We start from the raw sequence: 23,970 nt of genomic DNA, 5'->3' as shown, positions 1-23,970 counted from the left end.
ATAGGCCACCATTCAGTCAAAATAACATTGGGGCACACATCATAAACAATGGAATACGGTATATATTGGGATTAGTTACGTACCATGTCGCATTTTAACAAGTCATAACCTAGTTTATCAGGGTCGCAATCATCCCGCAATACATTGCTGTACTTGTCACTTTCACTTGCAAGTAGATTGGACTGGGGAATTTTTTTTTGAAATACATCAGAAATAAAGTCGAAAAACAAAAAAATTTAACCATAATAAGAAGGATATGTTACCGCAAAGGCTGGGGAGAAAATGTGACGTGATGGATGAGCCTTGGTCGCATGGTCTCTTTCCTTCAGCATTCGCCAATCCGTAAAAGTGTACATAACCTACGTGTAGTCCAGCGTATGACAGTTATTCAACGTTATGACACAAATAACACAAATTGAAGTATGGAACGTACCATATTAGACACAAGGCCCCTCGGTTTAAACGATTGAGCAACTTCCTTGCGAGTAAGAGGCCACTTTGCCCCTTGAATACGGATCAACACCTCGCTGTTGTGCCAAAATATTTTGTTAGTATACCAAAATCGGGAAAGAGATAGCATGGTTTCAGAAATGTAACCGATGGTCTGTCCCTTACAAGTAATATGGTATGTCGCGAAAAAGATAAAGGTACCTTAAATCATTTGTCTGTCCCCTAATAAGATAGTTAATGACTGATTCTTCGTCTTCCTTTAATTTTGTTGTCTTGACAAAGGGTTGTGCAACAAAAGGAGATTTAATAGATGGGCTCGGCTTCACATTTCTTCGACGTTTTCTCTTTGTGGGATCAGTTGAGATCGCCACCGCTTCCTGCTTTCGCTTACAGGACGCCGACCCATCCATGATTTTGGATGTCCCGCCCACCTCCCCTTCCTCCTCAATCTGATCCCCCTTCTCCTTAATATGATCCCCCTCCTCCCCCTTATGAATCTGAATCTGATCCCCTTGCTCCTCCTCCCACTCCCCCTGGTCCTCATATTCATGTAGTTCAAAATTTGGACTAAATTGTGGCGAATGGCCTTCATCTTCTACAGGTTCTGCCCAGGGACCATCTTGAGGACTTCGAAGAACAGGGCTTCCAACGACAGGCTCGCCCATAGCAGCATCCATTTCATGCAACCTTTTAAAGTTATTCATAAATTGACGCATGAAATCTTTGTACATATCAATGCAGATCTGAAATGGTATAAGATAAACCAAAATATGAGCATATGTGAAAACTAATTGAGGCAATCTATAAGAACCATGAATATATGAAATATTGAAACTAAGCCAATACCATCACCTGATTTTTCAAATTATGGGGAGGGAACTGAGAAAAAAAATAATCCTCAATTGGCTTGTCCTCCGCCTCTTTGGAAATGCGAATATCGATCAATTCCTTTGTCCATAAGCCAATAGGAGGCTCAGGTTCATTCCCAATTTCAACATCCAACGGATGTAAGTCAAAATATATGACCTGCAAAACAAATCAGTCATAATTTTTAACTTCCTACATAAACCATAATATTGTTATTGAAAGTGTTAAATAGAATGCTACAAAAGATTAAGTAAACATACCATCAAAAGGAACAGACTACCACCAACTCCTTCCGCCTTCCGTCCACGACCTTTGGTTACCCGAACCTTATAATTTCGAATCTCGTTCACCAACCAATCCAACACAAAGGCCGGCCACTTATACGTCTTTAAGTTTTCAAGGTCGTCGGCAATCACCCCAGGGAACAATCTATTCCCCGCAACTTCCTTTGTGGTGGGGCACAACAAGCATCCTAATGTAAATAGCATGTAAGCCCTATGAAACTTCCCATCAGTATTGCCTTTCTTAATCACATTTTCCAATTTCACGATTTCAATCCCCTTAAAACCTCCCTTAAAGTCCTCTTCAATTTTTGTTCTGTGTAATTCAAGGCATTCCGTAGGCACGAGTGCGTCCCCTATTGGCATCCCTAAAACTCTTCCAACATCTTCTTCAGTAATATGAACAATTAGGCCCCTCCTAAATTCGATGCTATAGGTTTCTGGATTGAAACATTGGACCAAATGCATAGCAAAAACTCTATGCATATGGCCACACTTGACATGAAGTAATGAATGGAATGGATTACATGCTTTGATTGCATCACGTTGGTCTTGAGTCAATTGAGCAATCAAGGAAACAAATTTCCTAGGGGAACACCTTGTCTTTATAATAAGCTGTAAGTATAAACAAACGAAAAATTATATTAGCATGGTAGTAATTTCATTATCACAAAGGTAGCACACATAGCAGGTATTGGGTGGTAATTTTGTTAGTATGAAACATGTACATGTTAAAACAATCAAAAAGCGATTTGTGGTAATGAATTAAGTAGTTGTGTTAAAGTGGGGCTCAACTCAAATTGGATAAGACCACAATGAAAAAGGATACATATTCAAAGGCATAACTACCTATATATGGACATAAATGCACATAAAGGTGAAATCCCATGATTAAGCATTTCAACTCCTAAGCAAGGTACAAAGCATCGTTAGTTATTGACATACCGGCACTTTCTTCTTCTTTTTACTCTCCCCTGTACTCTTCTTCTTCTTCTTCTTTCGACGGGGGGGACAATTGTCGCCCTCTTGTTCACTCGATTCCTCATCATTCACATCGACCTCATCATTCTCTTCCTCACTGCTTGATCCAGAATAGGTTTTGTCGTACTTCTTTCGCAAGTATCCCTCATGCCACCATTCCGACATGGCTGCCATCACCTACATAGGAAATGAATATCATAGACGATATTAAAAAATGGTACTGATAAAAAAAATACAATTTCTTTCCATCCCTCAATCCTAACCTCTGTTTGTTTTATTATATTGTCTTCTTCAAATACTGCCTTTAAACCTCGAGTAAAATCCTTCCTGCATTTAACCAAGGATTGAGTGGTCAATACGTAAGCGGGATAACAAAAGACATGAAATATCATCTATTAAAACTCACACATAAACAGCGAAACAACTAGGTTTCCGTTGCTTCTGGTGTGAACTACTTCCCTCGTGAACTATTGCACCCATCTTGACCTGCACTTTCATAGGTGGTACTACTGATTTCCTCGCATTGGCCTTTGAACGTACCATCATAGAGATAACTGCACATGAAACGAAGAAGTTTACACATAAAACCATAATAAGCAACCTGTGAAGTATAAATCTTGAAAATATGTTTCAGATCATCTTAGTTTCCTAGGGCCAGCCAAAACTATTTCAGACTTAGCCAAATTGCATTGCATTGTTAATGGAAGAAGACAATGCAATGCAATTTCGAACATCGGCATCAACTACTTTGATTTGCAAACAGCAGCATCGACTGAGGTCAATGATCAGAAACAGCAGCAGAAAATATCATCAGGGTGATAGCAAAACAGGTTGTAGCAAATAGAAGATTGGAGCTGCCAAAACAGAATATACAGAACAGCAGAACAACATTTTGCAGCTGATTGCACCAGCAGTGTACCGGCAGCAGCCGCCATAACAGAGACAGCAGTAGCATCCACACACGAAATAGCAGTAAGAACTAGGGACATGCCCCCTACAAAAGGCCTAAACACTCCATAGTAAGCTCAAACAAATTCTATACATCCTAGACTCCTATAGCATGGTCAAGGATAATTACCATTATGCTAGTAACACCTATAGAAGCTACAAAACAATTCATTACTTCCAAGGATCTAAATGGTTACCTGAAACGAATTTATGTAAAAAAACAAGAGGCATAAACCTGTTTCCTTATTCATAAAACCGTTTCGGTACAAGTTTGTGTTCAAGCGCATCAAGATTCATCTTATTTTCATCTCAACACTCAAAGACAAGGGAACTCTACAAAGTACTCATATTTTTGAATATAATTCATCAATTCTGCTTAACTATGTATAAGAGTTTGATACATAGTTAACCAGTAACCAAGAATAGTAAACATATTTTGAAGAAGCACCTTACTTCCGCTCCATTTCTTCCATTTCCTCCCAAGTGGAGGGGAAGAAATGGGACAAAGAAATGGTTACAATTTTTTTACCTCCTCAAAACTCCTCCATACCCCTCCCTCCCTACCCCTCCTAAAAATCAACCCAAACACGCAACTATTTTTTCACCTCTAACCCTTCACTACTCCTCCAAAGCCCGCATTCTAAACGGAGTGTAGAGTGTTCAAACTGCATAGTTCATACATTTTGATGAGTCATGCAACATAGGTAATGACTAAGTAAAAAAGGTTCAACCCCTAAACAACATTCACAGTCCAATAATTTAGAAGTTGTTTTGGTCAACTAATTGAAAGGGTCTCATATAGTCTCATACATAACCATGACAGAAGCCAATTGAAGTACCTAAACAACAATCATATTCCCAATTTAGCACATAAGGCAACCAAATGAGCATTAAAATTACGAGCTCACGCAGATTTAGGTTTTGAATCAATCAATCAATAAAACATGTCGTTTCGGAAGCAAGGGGATTTCGGAAGTTCAAACCTAGATATACAAATGCAAAAAAAATTTAAAATAAAGACAAAAAATAAGTAGGCTAACTTTTCAAATTTGGACCTAATAATTGATTCCTCTGACAAGCAGAAAACAATTTTGGTTTACTCTCACGCCAGTATTGATTGATCTATGAGCAAAATTTGTTAATCCAACAAGGAGTAATGGTTGATTCCTCTGGTCGTTGGATGTTCTCGACCTATGCGCTATTCCCACCCCCACCCCCCGCAAGGAGTAATGGTTGATTCCTCTGGTTGTTGGATGTTCTCGATAAAAATTAAGAATGTGGCAAAACACCCATAAAGCACTGGCACAAATAATAGTAAGTACGTAAGAAAGAATTGAAGTTGTGTAGGTGAAGAACTCTTACCCAGAGCCCCTATCACCAATTATTCCTGCCCTCCTTGATCCGCCGATTAACACCTTTGTTTAGCTGCCGGGAGATACAAAAGAAAGTAAATCATGGAACAGTAACACTACTACATAACATACTTGCATGTTGTTACAATAGAAAGCTTTAGATTTATCTTCAAGGTTTTGCAATGACCATAAATGTAAGCACACCATCAATGGCAATGCTTCGATTACACGAAAATGAACTATTCATGCTTGTTACGCTAGCATATCATACTTTGCCAATTCGAACGACAAAAGAAAGAAAGAAACTAAACCAGTTGAAAAAAACATCAAGGAAGCCTATGTTTGCAATCTATGAAAGTTTCATGGAAGCCTCGATTGACAACTGTGGTTAGCTCCAAAATATTATTGAATAAGGCTAACAAAATAGAGGTTATGGATAAAAATATGCACAACATAGTGTCCGTCAATGGTCCTTGTCGTTTTAGTGCTTTCAGTGTGGGGACAAACAAAAAGTTATGACTGTAACTGACTTCTTTTTGGAGATCATTTTTACTGAAGTGTAGAGAAAGATTTAGTAGATTAAGTGGCACATTTAAATGAAGCTGTGGGAATCTAGTTTGGTATATAATCAAGAAATCTTGTATTTGTACAATCACTCGGACCACATCTCTACAGTCCAAAATTGGATTGCAGACAAGCCTTGTGCATATGTATACACCTAACCCAAATTTAATTGGTGGATGCATGGAAAGAAAAGATAATTAACATTGTGGAATAAAGACGTTTCACCCAATAATATAAACAAAATGTTTATGCATATGTACACAATAACAAGTGGGACTCACTTTAATTTTATGTCAAAGATGACCAAAAACCTTTTTTTTTTTCCAAACAATAATCACCCATGCCCCCTGTATCTGAACGACTTCCCTACTAGTATTTGAAAAGCTCAAGCTCAAGCTGATGTAAATAAGTCAAACTGTACCTCGAGCATCAAACTTTACCAAACAAGCCCGAACTAAGTATGATTGAGCAAACAAACCAAGTATGATTGAGCTTGGAACTCTTCTAACGTCTCACCATCTCGGTTCGCTTGCAGTCCCGTCGGGCTAATTACTAGTGAATGTGTTGCCCCATCACAAGACCACAGGACTTAGGTAAATGAATCTTGATTATAAGAAATTGAAGGGCACCACTAAATATGGTACTGGAAGTTTGAGGAACAAAACGATAATTGTGATCATATTGTTCATCGACTTTTCTTTTGAGATGAGAAAAAAAAAATGCATTCGTATCTTTTGTAATCAAATTCCTTGAAAGCCTTTCTTATTGCTTTTTAAGCCCATTTTTTCAACACAATGGGTCAACCCAACTATAGGCTCTCAGGTTGGGGCTGAACACAACCCAAATATCATCTGATGTGATGCGTACAATACTGTAATTCTGGACCTCAAAATGATCAGTAAAGAAAGAGGGAAAATTTGGTGCTCTCTTTTGGGCCAATACTTATGATGGTAAAAGTTGTTATATGGACAACTGGATATATACATTACTCAAAATCCAGGAGAAAAAATCAGGATTCATAGGTTAGAAACAAATTTCCTTCACAATTCAAAATCCAGCAGATTAAGAGAAGAACACAATCCTTGATAGAGACCTTGGAAATTTATTCCTTCTGCCTAGGATGGGTGAAAAACGCATGTAACATCTACTACATAATTTCTATCGCTTTTCCAATTCGAACTTATGATTTAAATATCATTCAGAGTAACATAGACCTTGCTCACCCTTCTCAATAAGGGTTCTATCATTTTTTCCCAAACACACACAATGGCAAAATGCTTTAAATTACATAACCAAAGCACACATGCACCACAAATGGCATATGGAAAAGAGATGGGAAACTAAATATCAAAGTTCTATACATCCATAAACAAATAATCTATCATAAACAAAATACCTGTTACAAAGGGCAATAAACAGTAGAAAAGATCTCCAACCCAAGGGATTTCGGAAGCAAATTAGTGCTGGAAGTTCAAACCCAGTCAATTCTGAAACCTGATAGAGGTCTCCGGTGGTCGGAAAAGAAAAGAGATGGTCGCCGAGTTCCAAGGTCGCCTGAGGTCAGCGACTAAAGAAAACAACCGTGTCTGGAGATTCAAGCCCAATGACAATGTGAAGGAAGATCGACGAAGAGAGATGGGGGAATTGCTGGTCGTCGGTTGGCAAGAGAGAGAGGAGGAGAGAGGAGTAACGAGATGGATAGAGAGGAGCAACGAGATGGGTTACAGAGAGCAACAGCGAGAGGGAGGGCGGGGGGGGGGGGGGGGGGGGGGGGGGGTTTCAGAGCTAGGGTTTGGATGTGATTTGGGGGCGGGAGAGTTGCGTGTTTTGGGAAGGAGGGAGAGGGGTATTTTTGTCCATATGTGTTTTCCAGACCATGTATTGGGAAATAATTTTCTCCTTTCCATGACTTTGCAATTCCTAAAAACTAGTCCATGATTTGGGCAATATTTACCCCTCTTTCCACTGTTCTGCAATTTCCCCTTCATTATACTGGCCATATAGGCAATCGTTCATGCATTTGAGTGTAAACTTCTACCAAAAAGGGCAAGAGGGTGCCAATAGGGAGCTCTAATTCAATATTTTCATAAAAACTAGTGCTTCCAAACATGCCCCCCCCCTCCCCACACACACACACACACACACAAAATCAACCATTTTGCGTTATTAAAATGAGTCAAACGACTAATCAGAATGGGAAAACTCAAGACAGATGAACTCAACCGACCAAAAACCGTTGTGAGTAGTTATTCAGTCAAAACAGGTACTACAATTGCTTCCACCAACATCTTATGAACCCAACAACATGCACCATAATTTTATGTTTTCATCAAGGAATTTTCTAATGGAGAGAAAAACCATAAGACGCAGACAGAAAATCCAACGTCATAAACTCTGAGCCACCAATCCAAAAATCCTCCAAGTTCATAGCTGATCTTTGAAACTGATTTGTGTATCTCTGATTTATCTTATTCCACTGAAGGATAGCCAAATAGCCAATCTCCAATAGTCCATTGGTGAAAATAATCAACTATTTTGGTGACTGAGATTTGCCATGTTTTTAGATTCTCTGGGGAAAACAACGGCAGTTTTCTTTCTTAGCGGTAACTATTTTTTGTGTTGTGCTTGCAATATTATGCCATACAGCTTGAGATTGTACCTTTCTAACGAGAACAATGAGGGAGAAAGCCATTTTGCCTTCAAATTCAGGATATGCTATATGCAGATTTTTCTCTGTGGTGATTAACTAGAGGCTTGTGTCCTCTCTCTCTCTCTCTCTCTCTCTCTCTCTCTCTCTCTCTCCACATCGAAAAGGATGATTGTGCTATAGTCTGAAAGCCAATATATGTGGAGGGCATATTTTGTCGAACATGTGGCGGGCGAAAGATTTCAATCAAGATGGGGAGGGGAGAGCGTTTTACACAGAAGTACATAGCAAATATAGGAGTAGTAGACTATTTATTACCTGTTCTGCGATTAGGATTGTTGGAGGCGGCTACTGGTCTAATGACGCGTATTGATTCCTGTATTTGAATTTCTAGAGCAAGCAGAAGTGGCCGGAGATGGGGAACGCACCCTCACCACTCCAGTCGGCGAGTAAGTCGTGATGATTGATGGTCATCGGTTGGCAAGAGAGAGAGGAGGAGAGAGGAGCAACGAGATGGGTTTCAGAGAGCAACAGAGAGAGAAAGAGGGGGGGTTCAGCTAGCTAGGGTTTCACAGAGTGATTTGGGTTGGGACGGAGGGAATAGAGTGAACGATGTCGTGTAAGAGAAGGGGTATTTTTGTCCAGGTCTGTTTTGAATTCCATGTCTTTGGAATTAATATTCTCCCTCCCATGATTTATGAATTCCGAAAAAGTAGTCCATGTGTTGGGCATTTTTTGCCCCTCTTCCCACTGTCCTGTAATTTTCCCTATCTATAACGCAAATAGCAATAAATAACATTATTTCAATAGTTAGACTTTCTGAAATAGATTCTTTGTTTTGAATCGCTATGGCATGGAAAATATACTAGAACTGTAAAAGGTAGACGAGGAATGAAAATCTCTCTGCTGGTCTATGATACATAAATGAAAGAAAAATTCGAAAGTCTTGATACTTTATTACATTGTCTTTTATAATGAGGCGAATTTAAAATTGTTCAAATTGTATAATCATCAATTATTGACAATAGTACCTCGCATCGCATGTTGTCACATCAACTTCGTCATACTCCATCTCACAAGAAATAGTGGTCCCCCTAATTTTCGTTTGACCAAAAAAAATAGTGGTCCCCCATATTGTTTTTGGCGAGTGATTTTGTCACTCCCCTTTTCGTTAATGTCACTCTCATTTGTGTCTTTATTAGATAATTTATTTTGTGAGATAAGGAAAGTGATATTAATAAAGAAGGGAGTGACAAAATCAATTCCCTTGATTTTTCCGTCTATTAGTAAAATAGAAATGCTACTAGTATAGCAACTTGGGCACAGACTGTAACGACCCTGATTTTTGGTAAATAAAAAATTTCGTTAAATATTTAAATTTTATTTTTATTACTTGGATTTGCTACTAAAAATTTCTTTTTAATTTTAATAATCCGTCATAATTAGATTTGAGACTTATAAAGTTATATATTTTCACGCCGAGCAATCTAGTCATTTTCTAAAGACAAGTATGCTTATAAAAGCGCTTGTATATTTTCCTAACAAGTTAAATAAAATCTTTAAATTATATTTCTTGGCTAGAAATCCTTACTTGGCTAGTAGAGTTAATTTCCAACCGACTAGTTGGACAAACCAAACTACCATTTCTCCTAGTTACACTTCCCGAACCCTAATTGGACCTTTTTGACCGTCTTGGAGCCTTCTGAACCCCCCGAACCCTAATTGAACCCTTAGACTTTTAGGGGTAATCATTATACCCCATGACAAGTCATTTCAAACCCTAATTATAACTCATATTCCTTTATCCTTTGGTCCATAAGTGCTAGGGAAATTTTTGACCATTGGTCATTGACTTTCAAGTTGCCAATAAGGCTTTGATTTGACCATACAAAATCATGGGCCAAGGAATCTCATCATTTTACTTCCAAAACTAGTTAACCTAGCCATGCATGCATGCAACCCTAGGATTTTAGCCTTAAAAACCTATTAAACCTATACTTACTTTCCTAGACACACATATATATACATGTACACATATATACATATATATATGTACCAAAGAGAGAGAGAGAGAGAGAGAGAGAGAGAGAGAGAGAGAATCCGAAGGAGAGAGAGAGGAGGGAGGCCGAATGGGGAGAGGGAGGGAGAGTGTGTGTGCGTGCAAATTTTGGACACTTACACAAGCTACTTATTGTACACTCAACCTAGATTCTACTTGACAACCCCTGACTAGACCACTTTAAGTATGATCCTAGCCAATGATGTTATTCTTTCTTACAAGCCAATCCATTCTAGGATTTGACAAGCCATAGAACCTTCATTATAACCTAGGATTTGGCCTATTATTGGATTGACAAGTGAGGAAGGGCTAGGACTTTGACTAAAGTCTTGAAATGACAAGACTATGGAGCAAAACCCATGGGGAAAAGAGAGGAGAGGGAGGCCGGCCATGGGGGAGAAGGAAGAGCCCAAGTTTTGCTATAAATAGCACCTCCCCTTCACCCTTTCAACTCACACCTTCACTCACTCCTCTCTAGAAACCATTTCCATTTTTCAGACAGCTTACTGCCCTCCGCAAATCTTCATTTTTCTCCTGCTCAAAGTAGTTTTTAGAACCAACTCCCTTCGGGAAAGTTGTAGAGCACTTCGAAACCTTCAAGTTAGACCCAAGAACCATCCCAATCGGTGAAGAAATGACAAAGATATTGGCATCCAAAGTTCAGTAAAAATCTCGGATTCCTATTTCCAGACAGCATACTGTCTTCTCCTTTATCACCATTTTTCTCCTACCTAAAGTAGTTTCTAGGATCAACTTCCTTCACGAAAGTTGTAGAGCACTTCGAGAGCTTCAATTTCGACCCAAGAACAATCATATTCGGCCAAATATTGACCAAGTTACTGCCATCCAAAGTTTGGCCCAGATTTGCGAGTTCCACCGCTCGTAGAAAACTTCCAACTAGCTTGTTCGGCCTCGACTAAGTTTCGGATCAAGGTAGATAAATCTCTACTCATTCTCCCTAGTATAACTTTAGTTATTTTTGTTTATGATAAGGCAAGTTAAAGTATTAGGAATAATTAGCAAGCTCGTTTTACAAAATCTTGAAATGACATTACAATCATGTAGATTTTCTATACTCACTTCCCTAAGTATAAGTAGAATGCTCTTATCCTCTATCTTTAAGTATTTTGCATGATGCTTATATGTTGAGAAATGCATGAAAAACTTGAAAGGCGTTTTTCCTAAAAAGATGAAAAGAAAGGGGAGTATGTTAAACAAAACGACTTTATTTTTCGGAAAAACCTATGTTGTTTTGAACTTCTTAAAAAGTAAGAAAGAACGGTTTTTCGAAAGTGGAGACTTTATTGGTTGGTTAGAAGTATTCGTATTTTGATCTTTAAGATGGTTTTGAGCATGAGTAACAATATAGAATTAGATGATCTTGTTAGATTACAATGAATGATTTATGGTTGCGTATGTAAAAAGTCCTACCGCGGAGTCTATGCATGAGAACGAGACACGGAAATCGAGAAAATAGAAACATGATACCTAGGGTGTGGTTAACAAGAAAAATGTATTCCGATGATGGAAATATTTTTAAACTACATAATGACCGATTTTGGGTGGCATTATGTGAGTTATGTGCGTGTGCAAAAGTAAGATTTGTGAAAAACCCAATGAGAACCCGGAGCGGCGGAATCATTGTGGGGATACTCGGAAACCCGGAGCGGCGGAACCGAGAGTTTAGATTTCGAAAACCCCAAATGGGAACCCGGAGCGGCGGAACCATTGTGGGATACCCGGAAACCCGGAGCAGCGGAACCAAGGGTTTTGAATTGTGTGTGTTCCCATGGGAACCTGGAGCGGCGGAACCATGGTGAGGTATGGCTTGGTTATCCGCAGTACGGAGCCAATGCAATCGTGTGCCAATGGGAACCCGGTGCGGCGGAACCATTGTGAGGATACTCGGGAACCCGGAACGGCGGAACCGAGGTTGGGTGTGTTAAACAAATGATTTTTGAAAGATGGATTGGTATGTGAAAATGTTGACACGGTCTACGATGAGTCGCGTAGGAGAAACTCAGAAAATCTTGGACACCAATGATAGTTATATAGCGATTGCGGATGTGTTATTGATATTGTCTTTTGTAGCTGTGTATACACGTATCATGTGGAAATCGATGTTTTATTATGACCTGTTGTTTGTAAGTTATGGGTTAGTGGGTATGGGATTGTTCTATTGAGCGTTGTAGCTCACGGTGTTACCTTTTGGTGACCCTGACATATTATATCGGTGGCGACGTTGGTATAATGTGTCAGACTTTGTAGATTATCAAGATAAACAGTACACCTTGGAGGCTTTTGGAGCGGAGGAGCTAGCTAGGATGGAGAAGCAGGTGGAGCTGTAGTTAGGAACCCTAGTTTCCCTCCCTTGTGTAATAAAAGTACTCTTATGAGAGTTATGATGTAATAAAGAGCCAGACTCTATTTAGATTTTCGATGAAATTGCCTTCTTTAACGTACCCAAAATTGGGGGCGTTACACAGACACCGCATGCAATGCGCGTTTGGGTTCGTTTCGGGTCCAACAAAGATAAAGTGACTTTGTACTCTTCATAAATGCTCTAATCGATATCGGATGGAGCTGATTTTTTACGGAAACCGTAAGCAAAATATATTGAACAAAATGAGAGGTTCCGATTATCTTTGTTGGATCCAAGACGGGCCCAAACTTGCGTTGTACGCACTGTCTGTGCCCCAGGCTGTGTACCAGTAGCATCACTCTTAGTAAAAACAGTGGTATTCTTCCTTAAAAAAGTAGATGTAAATAAAGGGTAGTGATAATGCCAAAAATTATTTTTATTGGTGCCGAAACTCGAGTGCATAAAAGTCTTATACACTAGAGTTTTAATACCAAAAAAAATAGTTTTGGCATTATCATTTCCCTAAATAAAAAATAGTGATTCCCAAATTAGAAAAAACTATTTAATTGTGTTTGGAACACCGTCACATAATATCCTAAATCTCTTTTTTACCGCACATTGTTATGGGACCAACGACAAAGTATATGAATCCCATCAAAACATACTTTATGGTTAAAAAAAAAAGATTAGAGTATCATGTGACAATATTCTTATCTCACTGAACTTTTGAATTCCTACGGCAAGAAGATAATGACCCCAAATATGAGAACTGCATTAAAGATTGCGACTTATCAAGATTGATTGGGTGGTGGGCCCATCGACGAATTACAATGGGTCGGTGTGATCGATGATTTTGGGGTTCAAACACCGGACCCATCTTCAATGGAAGAGTTCATCCAGCCCTATTGGAGTACCCACTTACCACATTTGAATCTCTCCCTCCACCAACTCTGTTTGCTTTTAATGCGAGAGTGCCGGAGTTTGAGTCACACAAGGAGCGGATTTGGAGTTTAGGATTATGGGCAACCTTTGAACCCATGTTGACTAACGTACTAACACATCGCTAAACCTTGCTATTATATACAATATTGGTATAAAAAAATAGTATACATGTGAACATGAGTAATCATGAGGGGGTTTGCATATTCCGTTGAGTAGGATTCGACAATGGGTTTGAGTCAATGATTGAAAAACTTCTTTTTCTCGATCTTAATTCGTGTAGAAATTTCGAAACTGGGGTTAAATTTATTACCTTCATAATTAAGCCAAGTAGTAGAATATCATTCGAACTTGATTTGATATTTTGTTTAAAAAAATAATCAAGCCTGGATTGTTTGCATAACAAGTCAATCAAATTATCAAGAGAGCTACGTTGAGCTAGATGGAGTATTGCTCTCTCTTGGTAACTACTACTCCCTCTGTCCCTCTTTTAAAGTCCAGTATTTTATTTTGGGTTATCCCTAAATAAGTGTCCATTTTGTAAAGTTAGTGGGTAAAAGTTGATACATTTTTTCATTTTGCTCCTAAAAGTAGATTCCATTTTGAAAAGTTAATGAGTAAAAATGTAATGATGTCCCATAGAAGGTAAATAGGAAAAGTGAAGATAAAAGTTGATGTGAAAGATGTAATAATGATGTTTTCTTAATAAGTTGGAGTTACGAAGCAGAACATAGTTGTCACGCCCCGTCCCGGAACGACACCCGAAGTGGGCCCGAACCGACACGACCACATGACATTCCACACCAAAGAACAAAATCTAAACGATAAACCATACACATAACAGAGTAAAACCCCAGCGGAAGACTTAACTTTAACATAAATAATGTGTCAACAATTTTACGAACCTACATAATACATAAGTTGCTACCTCTTATCCCAACATAAGTAATTAAACATTAACAGAGTTCCCCACATAATTAAAAACTTGAAATCATAAAGTACTTGACAACCTTAATCACATAATGAGTTTAGCAAAAATTAGAGTTTGACCCATTACAACCAACTCGACCCAAAAACACCAACACTCGATACTAATCCAAGTGTCCCCAAAATGCCGACCGGTAGTGGACCAACTCTACGACCACCTGTGACCTGGCGATCCAAAAAGGAAAACCAGAGTGTGTGATATATAGAATACATTCAATAATATACTACAATACCCAAAGGAATATCTCACTTGAATGTAAACCACACAAAACTCAACATAAGTACTCAAATGTATAACCACATGTATAAACACCAACATACAGTGGCACGTCTGCCACATCCCATGTACCCAAGGTATTGTGTCCCGCACACCACATTCCCATTCACCGTTAATTAAACGGCATGACCCACGATATGGTGTGACTCACTCCACAATCCTTTAGCGAGTACAATCAACACCCAACAAACACATATCATTAGCTAAATCCCAATTAGCATGATATACAATCACCACCATGTAATACCTTATTGAACATAACCATATCAAACACACTCACCTTTGTGTCGACCGAAGTATACCAAACTAAGGTTTCGGCACCTCCCGAATGACCAGCTCTTTACCTAGCCACAAGTTAACTCATATTAGTTACTAATTCAACGAATACTTGGCACAAGGTTATAAAGCTAATAAGAAGCTAAACAATGTCTAACGGATACAAATATGTCCAAGTCCATACCTAAAAGTGTCTCACGACGAGTGTGAAACTCAAACACTACCCAATTCTCCAAAAAGACAACATATTCCACGACCAATCTGTCTTAGAATGATCATAACATTTAATAGGTTTAGAACTAGTGTATGAGACCACCACCGTTAGAAAGTACACTTCCGGTACATGAATTTTGATATAAAGTTTGCCCAACATAGAGTCCGGACGACAAAGTTATGCTTGTCCGAAGTTACTCACACAACTGTCCAAGATTACAGATTTTGCACGTCCACCAACTTCAAACCAAAAACTGATTTAACCTATAACAAAACAAGCCACAAACCCTACATATTCCAAAAGGCATACGAGTCTAGTTTCCAAATCAAAAATTGGTGCGCAAACTCGATACCCGAGCTAAAAGATATGATTGTTTTTCCCAAGACATGTCGGAACCACAAATACAAAAGACAGTAGGATCACACCAACTTGTGAATTCCGCCAAACCTAGAATATGCATCTAATAAACCCCAAATTTGGTACACACTATTATCACTCATCAAAGTTCATCCCTAATTTTTCCCTGATTTTTCACAACAAAGGAACCTAGTCAAAATCACCTCCGAACTCAGAAATTCTGAGCAGAGCAACACAATTTCCAGCAGAACAGTTTGTGTTCGAAAATTTCATAAAAAATCGAATACTTAATACTTTTTAGTAATTCCAATGCCAAAACATCACCAATTTATTAATATTTCAAACCCAAAAGGATCCATAATCAGGAGGATTGTTTAACCATAAAAAAATTGATGAAAGACGCAGCTCTGTAAGCTGTCTGCTCAAAAACAGGAATCCTACCACAGCTTGGTTTACGATTTTTATCTTTTTTCATATTTCTCAGAAAATTCTGAAAATTTAACACAATACAATAGACACACTATTGAACCCTTAGTAAAAATACCAGAAATTAACAAGTTCTCTAGATACCTTGAATAATTTTGTGAAGAACAGACTAGGGTTTTTCTCCTCTTTCTCTTTTCCGCTTTCTCTTCTCCTCTTCCCAACCGTCTCTCTCTCTCTCTCTCTCTATACATGTACAAGAGAAGAATGGGGAGAAATATCTCCCTAGGATACTTGTAAACCTATATAAAGATTATCGTGTGCAAACGAGACCTATTATTAACTTATGTTCTAATCTCAAATCACCTATAAGACCCTTGCAAGTTCTATTGTTTACGGTTTTTAACCCCCAAAACATATAGTTCAATTAAAAGTAATTGAAATACCGAAATATCCGGGGCGGGTATTACAACTCTCCCCTCCTTAGAAAATTTCATCCCGAAATTGAATTACCTGACGAAAACAAATGCGGATACTTTTGTTTCATCGACTCCTCACCCTCCCACGTAGTCTCCTCAACATTATGATTCCGCCACAATACTTTCACGTAGTGTATCACCTTAGAACGTAAAACCTGCTCCTTCCGATCAAGAATCTCAACCGGTGTCTCCTCGTAAGACAAATCCTCAGAAAGTTCCAACGGTTTCGATTCCAGAATAAGTGACAGATCTCCCACGAACTTCCGAAGCATAGCGACATGAAACACGTCGTGTAACCGAGCCAATTCCACCGGTAATGCCAAACGATAAGCCGTAACCCCTACTCTCTCCACAATCTCGTAAGGACCTATGTATCTCGGTGCCAATTTTCCTTTCTTTTGGAAGCGAATAACCCCTTTCCAAGGTGAAACACGAATAAACACAAAGTCGCCGAGTGCAAACTCTAACTCACGTCTCCGTTTATCCGCATAACTCTTTTGACGGCTCTGTGCAATTTTCAAATGTTCTCTAATCAATCTAACACCATCTGCCGTTTGTTGTATTGACTCCGGACCCAATGGTTGCTCCTCAGTGGCTTGTTGCTCTAACTCTGGTTCCAACAAACTCCTTTCACCCACATCCTCCAAATCGGAGTCCTGCATCGTCTACCATACAAGGCCTCATATGGTGGCATGCCAATACTGCTTTGGTGACTGTTATTATAAGCGAATTCCGCCAACGACAAGTTCTCTTCCCAACCGCCACCAAAATCCAGAATACTCACTCTCAGCATATCCTCTAGAATCTGTATAGTTCGTTCCGATTGACCATCAGTTTGTGGATGAAATGCAGTACTAAATTTCAAAGAAGTCCCCATAGCACGCTTCAAACTAAACCAAAATCTAGAAGTAAATTTAGGATCCCTGTCACTAATAATAGACATAGGTGCCCCATGTAATCTGACAATCTCGTCAACATATAATTTAGCATACTTATACGTGGTATACGTAGTCTTTACCGGCAAAAAGTGAGCTGCTTTGTTAATCGATCAACAATAACCCAAATAGAATCGTACCCCCCTTTTGAACGCGGCAAACCTATCACAAAATCCATCATCACATGATCCCATTTCCACTCCGGTATAGGAAGATTTTGCAACAAAACTGCCGGTCTCTGATGTTCTGCCTTCACTCGTTGACAAGTTTCACAGCCAGCCACATACTCCGCAATTTCCCTTTTCATACCACTCCACCAGAAATATTCTCTCAAATCACGATACAACTTAGTGCTTCATGGATGCATAGCATATGCAGAACAATGAGCTTCATCTAAAATTTCCTTCTTTAAAACAATATCATTTGGCAAACACATTCTTTTTCCAAACAAAATCATACCATCATCCCGAATACTGAACTCAGGCATTTTCCCCTTCTCTACACGCTGCCTGAACTATTGCAAATCAGGATCCTGCCACTGCCCAACTCTGATCCGATCTATAAACAAAGGTCGAGCACTGAAACGAGCTAACAAAGGTCCACCACTTTTCAGTGAAAACTCCACCCCCATGCGTTTCAACTCAGTAAAAATTGAAACTCTCGAACATCGTATACATGCCAATCTTCCTGCTGTCTTTTGACTCAAAGCATCAGCGACCACATTTGCCTTACCTGGATGATAGTGTATAGAACAATCGTAGTCCTTTATCAACTCCATCCACCGTCGTTGCCTCAAATTTAACTCCTTCTACGTGAACAAGTATTTTAAACTCTGATGATCACTGTAAATCTCACACGATACTCCATGCAAATAATGCCTCCATATTTTAAGAGCGAAAACCACGGCCGCTAACTCCAAATCATGTGTTGGATAATTCTGTTCATGAACTTTCAACTGTCTCGACGCATAAGCTATAACCTTACCCCGCTGCATCAAAACACAACCCAATCCTTGCAATGAAGCGTCGGTGTAACCACCAAATCCTCTGTACCAATCGGAATTGTCAAAACTGGTGCCGATACTAATCGTTTCTTCAACTCAAGAAAACTGTTCTCACACTCATCAGACCATAAAACTTTCACATCTTTCCTAGTCAACTTTGTCATTGGCAAAGCAATAGCAGAAAAGCCATGAATAAACTTCCGATAATAACCCGCCAAGCCAAGAAAACTTCGAATCTCTGAAACATTTTTGGGACTCTCCCAATTAACCACCGCTTCTATCTTCTTAGGGTTCCCACAAACTCCATTAGAAGAAATCACGTGCCCCAAGAATTCCACACTATCCAACCAGAACGTACATTTGCTAAGCTTCCCGAATAAATGATTGTCACGTAAGACCTGTAACACGATACGTAAATGATCCTCATGTTCCTCCTTGGTGCGAGAATATATCAGTATATCATCGATAAACACGATAACGAAAGTATCCAAGAATGACCGAAATACCCGATTCATCAAATCCATGAAAACCGCTGGAGCATTGGTCAAACCGAACGGCATAACCAAAAACTCATAATGACCATACCTGGTACGAAAAGCTGTCTTTATTACATCATTGTCCCTTACCTTAATCTGATGATAGCCCGATCTTAAATCAATTTTGGAGAATACCGTAGCCCCGTGCAATTGATCAAACAAATCATCTATCCTCGGCAATGGATATTGGTTTCGAACTGTCACCTTGTTCAATTGTCGATAATCGATACATATACGCATGGAACCATCCTTCTTCTTGACAAATAAGACTGGTGCACCCCACGGCGATATACTAGGCTGAATGAAACCCCGATCTAACAATTCTTTCAACTGCACTTTCAACTCAAGCAACTCTGCCGGCGCCATATGATATGGAGTAATAGATATCGGATTAGTACCTGGCAATAATTCAATAGTGAACTCAACCTCACGGTCTAGCACGATACCCGGCAACTCATCCGGAAATACATCCTCAAACTCATTAACAATTGGTATCTCCTCTAATGTAGGTGCTTTCTTTTCGGTGTCAACCACATAAGCAATATACCCCTTACAACCCTTACTCATCAAGGATTTGGCCTTAAATGCCAAAATAATACTAGTAGAACTCACTACTGAATCACCACAAAATTTTACCTTATCGCTATTTGACAATTGAAATATAACTTCCTTACTAAAACAATCCATGACGTCATGATACCCCGATAAGAAATCCATACCCAAAAGCACTCCAAAGTCAGTCATATCTAATGGTAACAAATCTACCAATAACCTCTTTCCCCCAACCACCAATCCACAACTCGCATAACACACATTAACAACTACTACCTCACCCACCGGTGTAGAAATAGCTAAAGCAATATTTAAAAGTTTAGCAGGCTTATCTAAATGTTTAATGAAAGTATTAGATACAAAAGAATGTGTAAACCTAGGGTCTAGCAACACACGTGCATAAGTACTAGAAATAACCAAAGTACCTGTCACTACCTCTTGCGAAGCCTGTGCCCCGTGACGTGTGATTGCAAACACTCTACCTGGTGCTGTAGAACTACCAGCTCCCCCACCTTTACCTCCTTGCACACTACCCACAGAAGATGCCACCGGTGCTTGTACCCGAGGACATTGCACCGCCATGTGCCCTACCTCACCACAAGTAAAGCACCTGAAACCCTTTGTTGTATTCAGACAATCCCTCATCAAATGATCCGTTGATCCACAGTTAAAACATCGACGAGTCATTGTTGTAGCACCACTCACTGTTTGTCTACTAGGTCCCTGTTCTGCCTTCCCCTTCCACCACCCCGTGGAACCCCCTTGTGATTTCCCGAAATCTTGAGTTCTAGTAACCTGAGATTTTTGACCCCGCCCCTTGCTAGTACCTCCTCCAGACTTACCAAATGCCGCTCCTTCTGTCTTGCTTTTCTTGTATGACTCCCGGCTATCATTATAGTCCTGAATATCCTTCCCTACCCTCCTAGCCATTTCCACCAACCGAGCATATTCCTCTTGTTCATAGGTAGTCAACCTCGTAGCTACCTTCAATGAAAGCCCTTTTCGAAATCGCTGACATCTTTTCTCTTCTGTATTCACCAAGTCTGGAGCATATTTCGACAATTTTGCAAACCTAGCTTCATACTCTGGAACAGTCATACCGTTCTGCCTCAATTCAATAAATGCCACTTCCTGGTCCAACTTCCAACTCTTCGGAAAATAGTGATCATTGAACCCTTTAACAAAGCGCTCCCACGTCACCACTTGCGGCACCGCCGGTATAACTCCTGGCAGAGGGGCAATCCACTGCCTCTCAAACGACTCCCACCAATCCCAAGCACTACCTTTCAAGCTAAAAGTTGCTAATGTCACCTTTTGTGCGTCGGTCACTCCCATAGCCTTTAACACCCGCTCCACAGATTTAAGCCATTCCTCAGCATCACTGGGGTCAATTGCCCCCTCAAACTCCACAGTGAATAGCTTTTTGAACCTTTCAAGTAAACCAGTGCCCGTTTTACGAGTCATTTCCTCTGTAGTCTGTCATTGCATAAGAGCTGCTTATTGTTCTGCAAGCAAGGCTACAGCCGCAAGAAGTTTATCAGCATCCCCCACAACCAGCTGCTGTAAAGGAACTTCAGATTGCTCAACCACATCATCACCAGACGCAGCGTCCTCAGCATGAACCGTATGCTCCGAAGCCATTTCTCAAATATCTGTTCCAATAACCTTAACAACCAATAGCAAACGCAATTTTAGAGATATAACTCACCTGTTAGTCAATGCTACCTCTACACAAGAAACACAAAACCCCTATGGTCCACTACCAAACTCCCAACCGACCCCCAACTCAGAGTCTAGAAAGTACTAGCTCTGATACCAAGTTGTCACGCCTCGTCCTGGAACAACACCCGAAGTGGGCCCGAACCGACACGACCACATGGTATTCCACACCAAAGAACAAAATCTAAACGATAAACCATACACATAACAGAGTAAAACCCCAGCGGAAGACTTAACTTTAACATAAATAATGTGTCAACAATTTTACGAACCTACATAATACATAAGTTGCTGCCTCTTATCCCAACATAAGTAATTAAACATTAACAGAGTTCCTCACATAATTAAAAACTTGAAATCGTAAAGTACTTGACAACCTTAGTCACAAAATGAGTTTAACAAAAATTAGAGTTTGACCCATTACAACCAACTCGACCCAAAAACACCAACACTCGATACAAATCCAAGTGTCTCCAAAATGCCGACCGGTAGTGGACCAACTCTACGACCACCTGTGACCTGGCAATCCAAAAAGGAAAACCAGAGTGTGTGATATATAGAATACATTCAATAAAATACTACAATACCCAAAGGAATATCTCACTTGAATGTAAACCACACAAAACTCAACATAAGTACTCAATTGTATAACCACATGTATAAACACCAACATACAGTGGCACGTCTGCCATATCCCATGTACCCAAGGTATTGTGTCCCGCACACCACATTCCCATTCACCGTTAATTCAACGGCATGACCCACGATATGGTGTGACTCACTCCACAATCCTTTAGCGAGTACAATCAACACTCAACAAACACATATCATTAGCTAAATCCCAATTAGCATGATATACAATCACCACCATGTAATACCTTATTGAACATAACCATATCAAACACACTCACCTTTGTGTCGACCGAAGTATGCCAAACTAAGGTTTCGGCACCTCCCGAATGACCGGCTCTTTACCTAGTCACAAGTTAACTCATATTAGTTACTAATTCAACGAATACTTGGCACAAGGTTATAAAGCTAATAAGAAGCTAAACAATGTCTAATGGATACAAATATGTCCAAGTCAATACCTAAAAGTGTTTCACGATGAGTGTGAAACTCAAACACTACCCAATTCTCCAAAAAGACAACATATTCCACGACCAATCTGTCTTAGAATGATCATAACATTTAATAGGTTTAGAATTAGTTCATGAGACCACAACCGTTAGAAAGTACACTTCCGGTACATAAATTTTGATATAAAGTTTGCCCAACATAGAGTCCGGACGACAAAGTTATGCTTGTCTGAAGTTACTCACACAACTATCCAAGATTACAGATTTTGCACATCCACCAACTTCAAACCAAAAACTGATTTAACCTATAACAAAACAAGCCACAAACCCTACATATTCCAAAAGGCATACGAGTCTAGTTTCCAAATCAAAAATTGGTGCGCAAACTCGATACCCGAGCTAAAAGATATGACTGTTTTTCCCAAGACATGTCGGAGCCACAAATACAAAAGCCAGCAGGATCACACCAACTTGTGAATTCCGCCAAACCTAGAATATGCATCTAATAAACCCCAAATTTGGTACACACCATTATCACTCATCAAAGTTCATCCTTGAGGTTTTCCTGATTTTTCACAACAAAGGAACCTAGTCAAAATCACCCCCGAACTCAGAAATTCTGAGCAAAGCAACACAATTTCCAGCAGAACAGTTTGTGTTCGAAAATTCATAAAAAATCGAATACTTAATACTTTTTAGTAATTCTAATGCCAAAACATCACCAATTTATCAATATTTCAAACCCAAAAGGACCCATAATCAGGAGGATCGTTTAACCATAAAAAAATTGATGAAAGACGCAGCTCTGTAAGCTGTCTGCTCAAAAACAGGAATCCTACCACAGCTTGGTTTATGATTTTTATCTTTTTCCATATTTCTCAGAAAACTCTGAAAATTTAACACAATACAATAGACACACTATTGAACCCTTAGTAAAAATACCATAAATTAACAAGTTCTCTAGATACCTTGAATAATTTCATGAAGAACAGACTAGGGTTTTTCTCCTCTTTCTCTTTTCCGCTTTCTCTTCTCCTCTTCCCAACCATCTCTCTCTCTCTCTCTATACACGTACGAGAGAAGAATGGGGAGAAATATCTCCCTAGGATACTTGTATACCTATATAAAGATTATCGTGTGCAAACGAAACCTATTGTTAACTTATGTTCTAATCGCAAATCACCTATAAGACCCTCGCAAGTTCTATTGTTTACGATTTTTAACCCCCAAAACATATAGTTCAATTAAAAGTAATTGAAATACCGAAATATCCGGGGCGGGTATTACAATTTAAAAATGGACGGAAGGAGTACTTTTTTGGGAGAATTTTGCATAAGTCCACTATAGCAGTTTCCAAACCCATCTAGTCCACTTCTAAACTTCATAACCCACTAAATCCACTAGCCTACAAAAATACCAATATAACCCATTATATGTAGCCCTAAACAAGTAAACAGTATATGTAGCCCTATATATACCCCATTATATGTAGTTTTTTTTCAAACGTGGGGGGGGGGGGGGGGGGGGGGGGGGGGGGGGGAGAGAGAGAGAGAGAGAGAGAGAGAGAGACCACCGGGAACAAGCATCTCGTTCCAGCCTCCTGTCGTCGTCGCCGTCGCCACCCACCTCGATCCCATCGCCGTCGCATCCCGTCCCAGCCTCCGATCGTCGTCGCTATCGCCA

At 39.6% G+C, this 23,970-nt stretch overlaps 3 protein-coding genes and 2 long non-coding RNA genes across 6 annotated transcripts; all 5 read right to left on the bottom strand.

Moving 5' to 3' along the window:
- Positions 1-236: 236 nt before the first annotated feature.
- LOC131317350 (uncharacterized) lies at positions 237-2,066 on the bottom strand. The gene is made up of 5 exons (XM_058346909.1): positions 1,578-2,066; positions 1,303-1,476; positions 652-1,193; positions 434-527; positions 237-359 (listed from the first exon to the last, which is right to left on the bottom strand). Exons 1-5 carry the CDS (start codon positions 2,064-2,066, stop codon positions 237-239), a joined length of 1,422 nt encoding a protein of 473 aa, XP_058202892.1.
- On the bottom strand, positions 2,016-3,590 carry LOC131312317 (uncharacterized). 2 transcript variants are annotated; one of them, XR_009195841.1, is made up of 4 exons: positions 2,986-3,590; positions 2,843-2,906; positions 2,448-2,756; positions 2,016-2,213 (listed from the first exon to the last, which is right to left on the bottom strand). XR_009195841.1 is itself a non-coding variant. In XM_058339992.1 (3 exons), exons 1-3 carry the CDS (start codon positions 3,168-3,170, stop codon positions 2,532-2,534), a joined length of 474 nt encoding a protein of 157 aa, XP_058195975.1. In that variant the 5' UTR covers positions 3,171-3,590; the 3' UTR covers positions 2,341-2,531. The 2 variants fall into 2 exon arrangements, 1 of the variants encoding a protein (XP_058195975.1); XM_058339992.1 differs by lacking the exon at positions 2,016-2,213 and having other exon boundaries at positions 2,341-2,756.
- Positions 3,591-14,293: 10,703 nt separating this feature from the next.
- On the bottom strand, positions 14,294-15,562 carry LOC131312311 (uncharacterized). Its single transcript, XR_009195839.1, has 2 exons — positions 14,995-15,562; positions 14,294-14,602 (listed from the first exon to the last, which is right to left on the bottom strand). It is a non-coding gene; the product is annotated as an uncharacterized LOC131312311 (long non-coding RNA).
- Positions 15,563-17,572: 2,010 nt separating this feature from the next.
- Positions 17,573-21,431, bottom strand: LOC131312301 (uncharacterized). Its single transcript, XM_058339966.1, has one exon. The coding sequence runs from the start codon at positions 20,951-20,953 to the stop codon at positions 18,392-18,394; it is 2,562 nt and encodes an 853-aa protein (XP_058195949.1). The 5' UTR covers positions 20,954-21,431; the 3' UTR covers positions 17,573-18,391.
- A 317-nt stretch (positions 21,432-21,748) lies between these two features.
- LOC131312309 (uncharacterized) lies at positions 21,749-23,352 on the bottom strand. The gene is made up of 2 exons (XR_009195838.1): positions 23,256-23,352; positions 21,749-22,183 (listed from the first exon to the last, which is right to left on the bottom strand). It is a non-coding gene; the product is annotated as an uncharacterized LOC131312309 (long non-coding RNA).
- Positions 23,353-23,970: the final 618 nt, after the last annotated feature.

The sequence above is a fragment of the Rhododendron vialii genome, chromosome 2a (genome assembly GCF_030253575.1).
Source record: "Rhododendron vialii isolate Sample 1 chromosome 2a, ASM3025357v1".
NCBI lineage: Eukaryota > Viridiplantae > Streptophyta > Magnoliopsida > Ericales > Ericaceae > Rhododendron > Rhododendron vialii.
The sequence above is the reverse complement of the archived record's forward strand: the minus strand, read 5'-3'. Positions and strand labels throughout refer to the sequence as shown.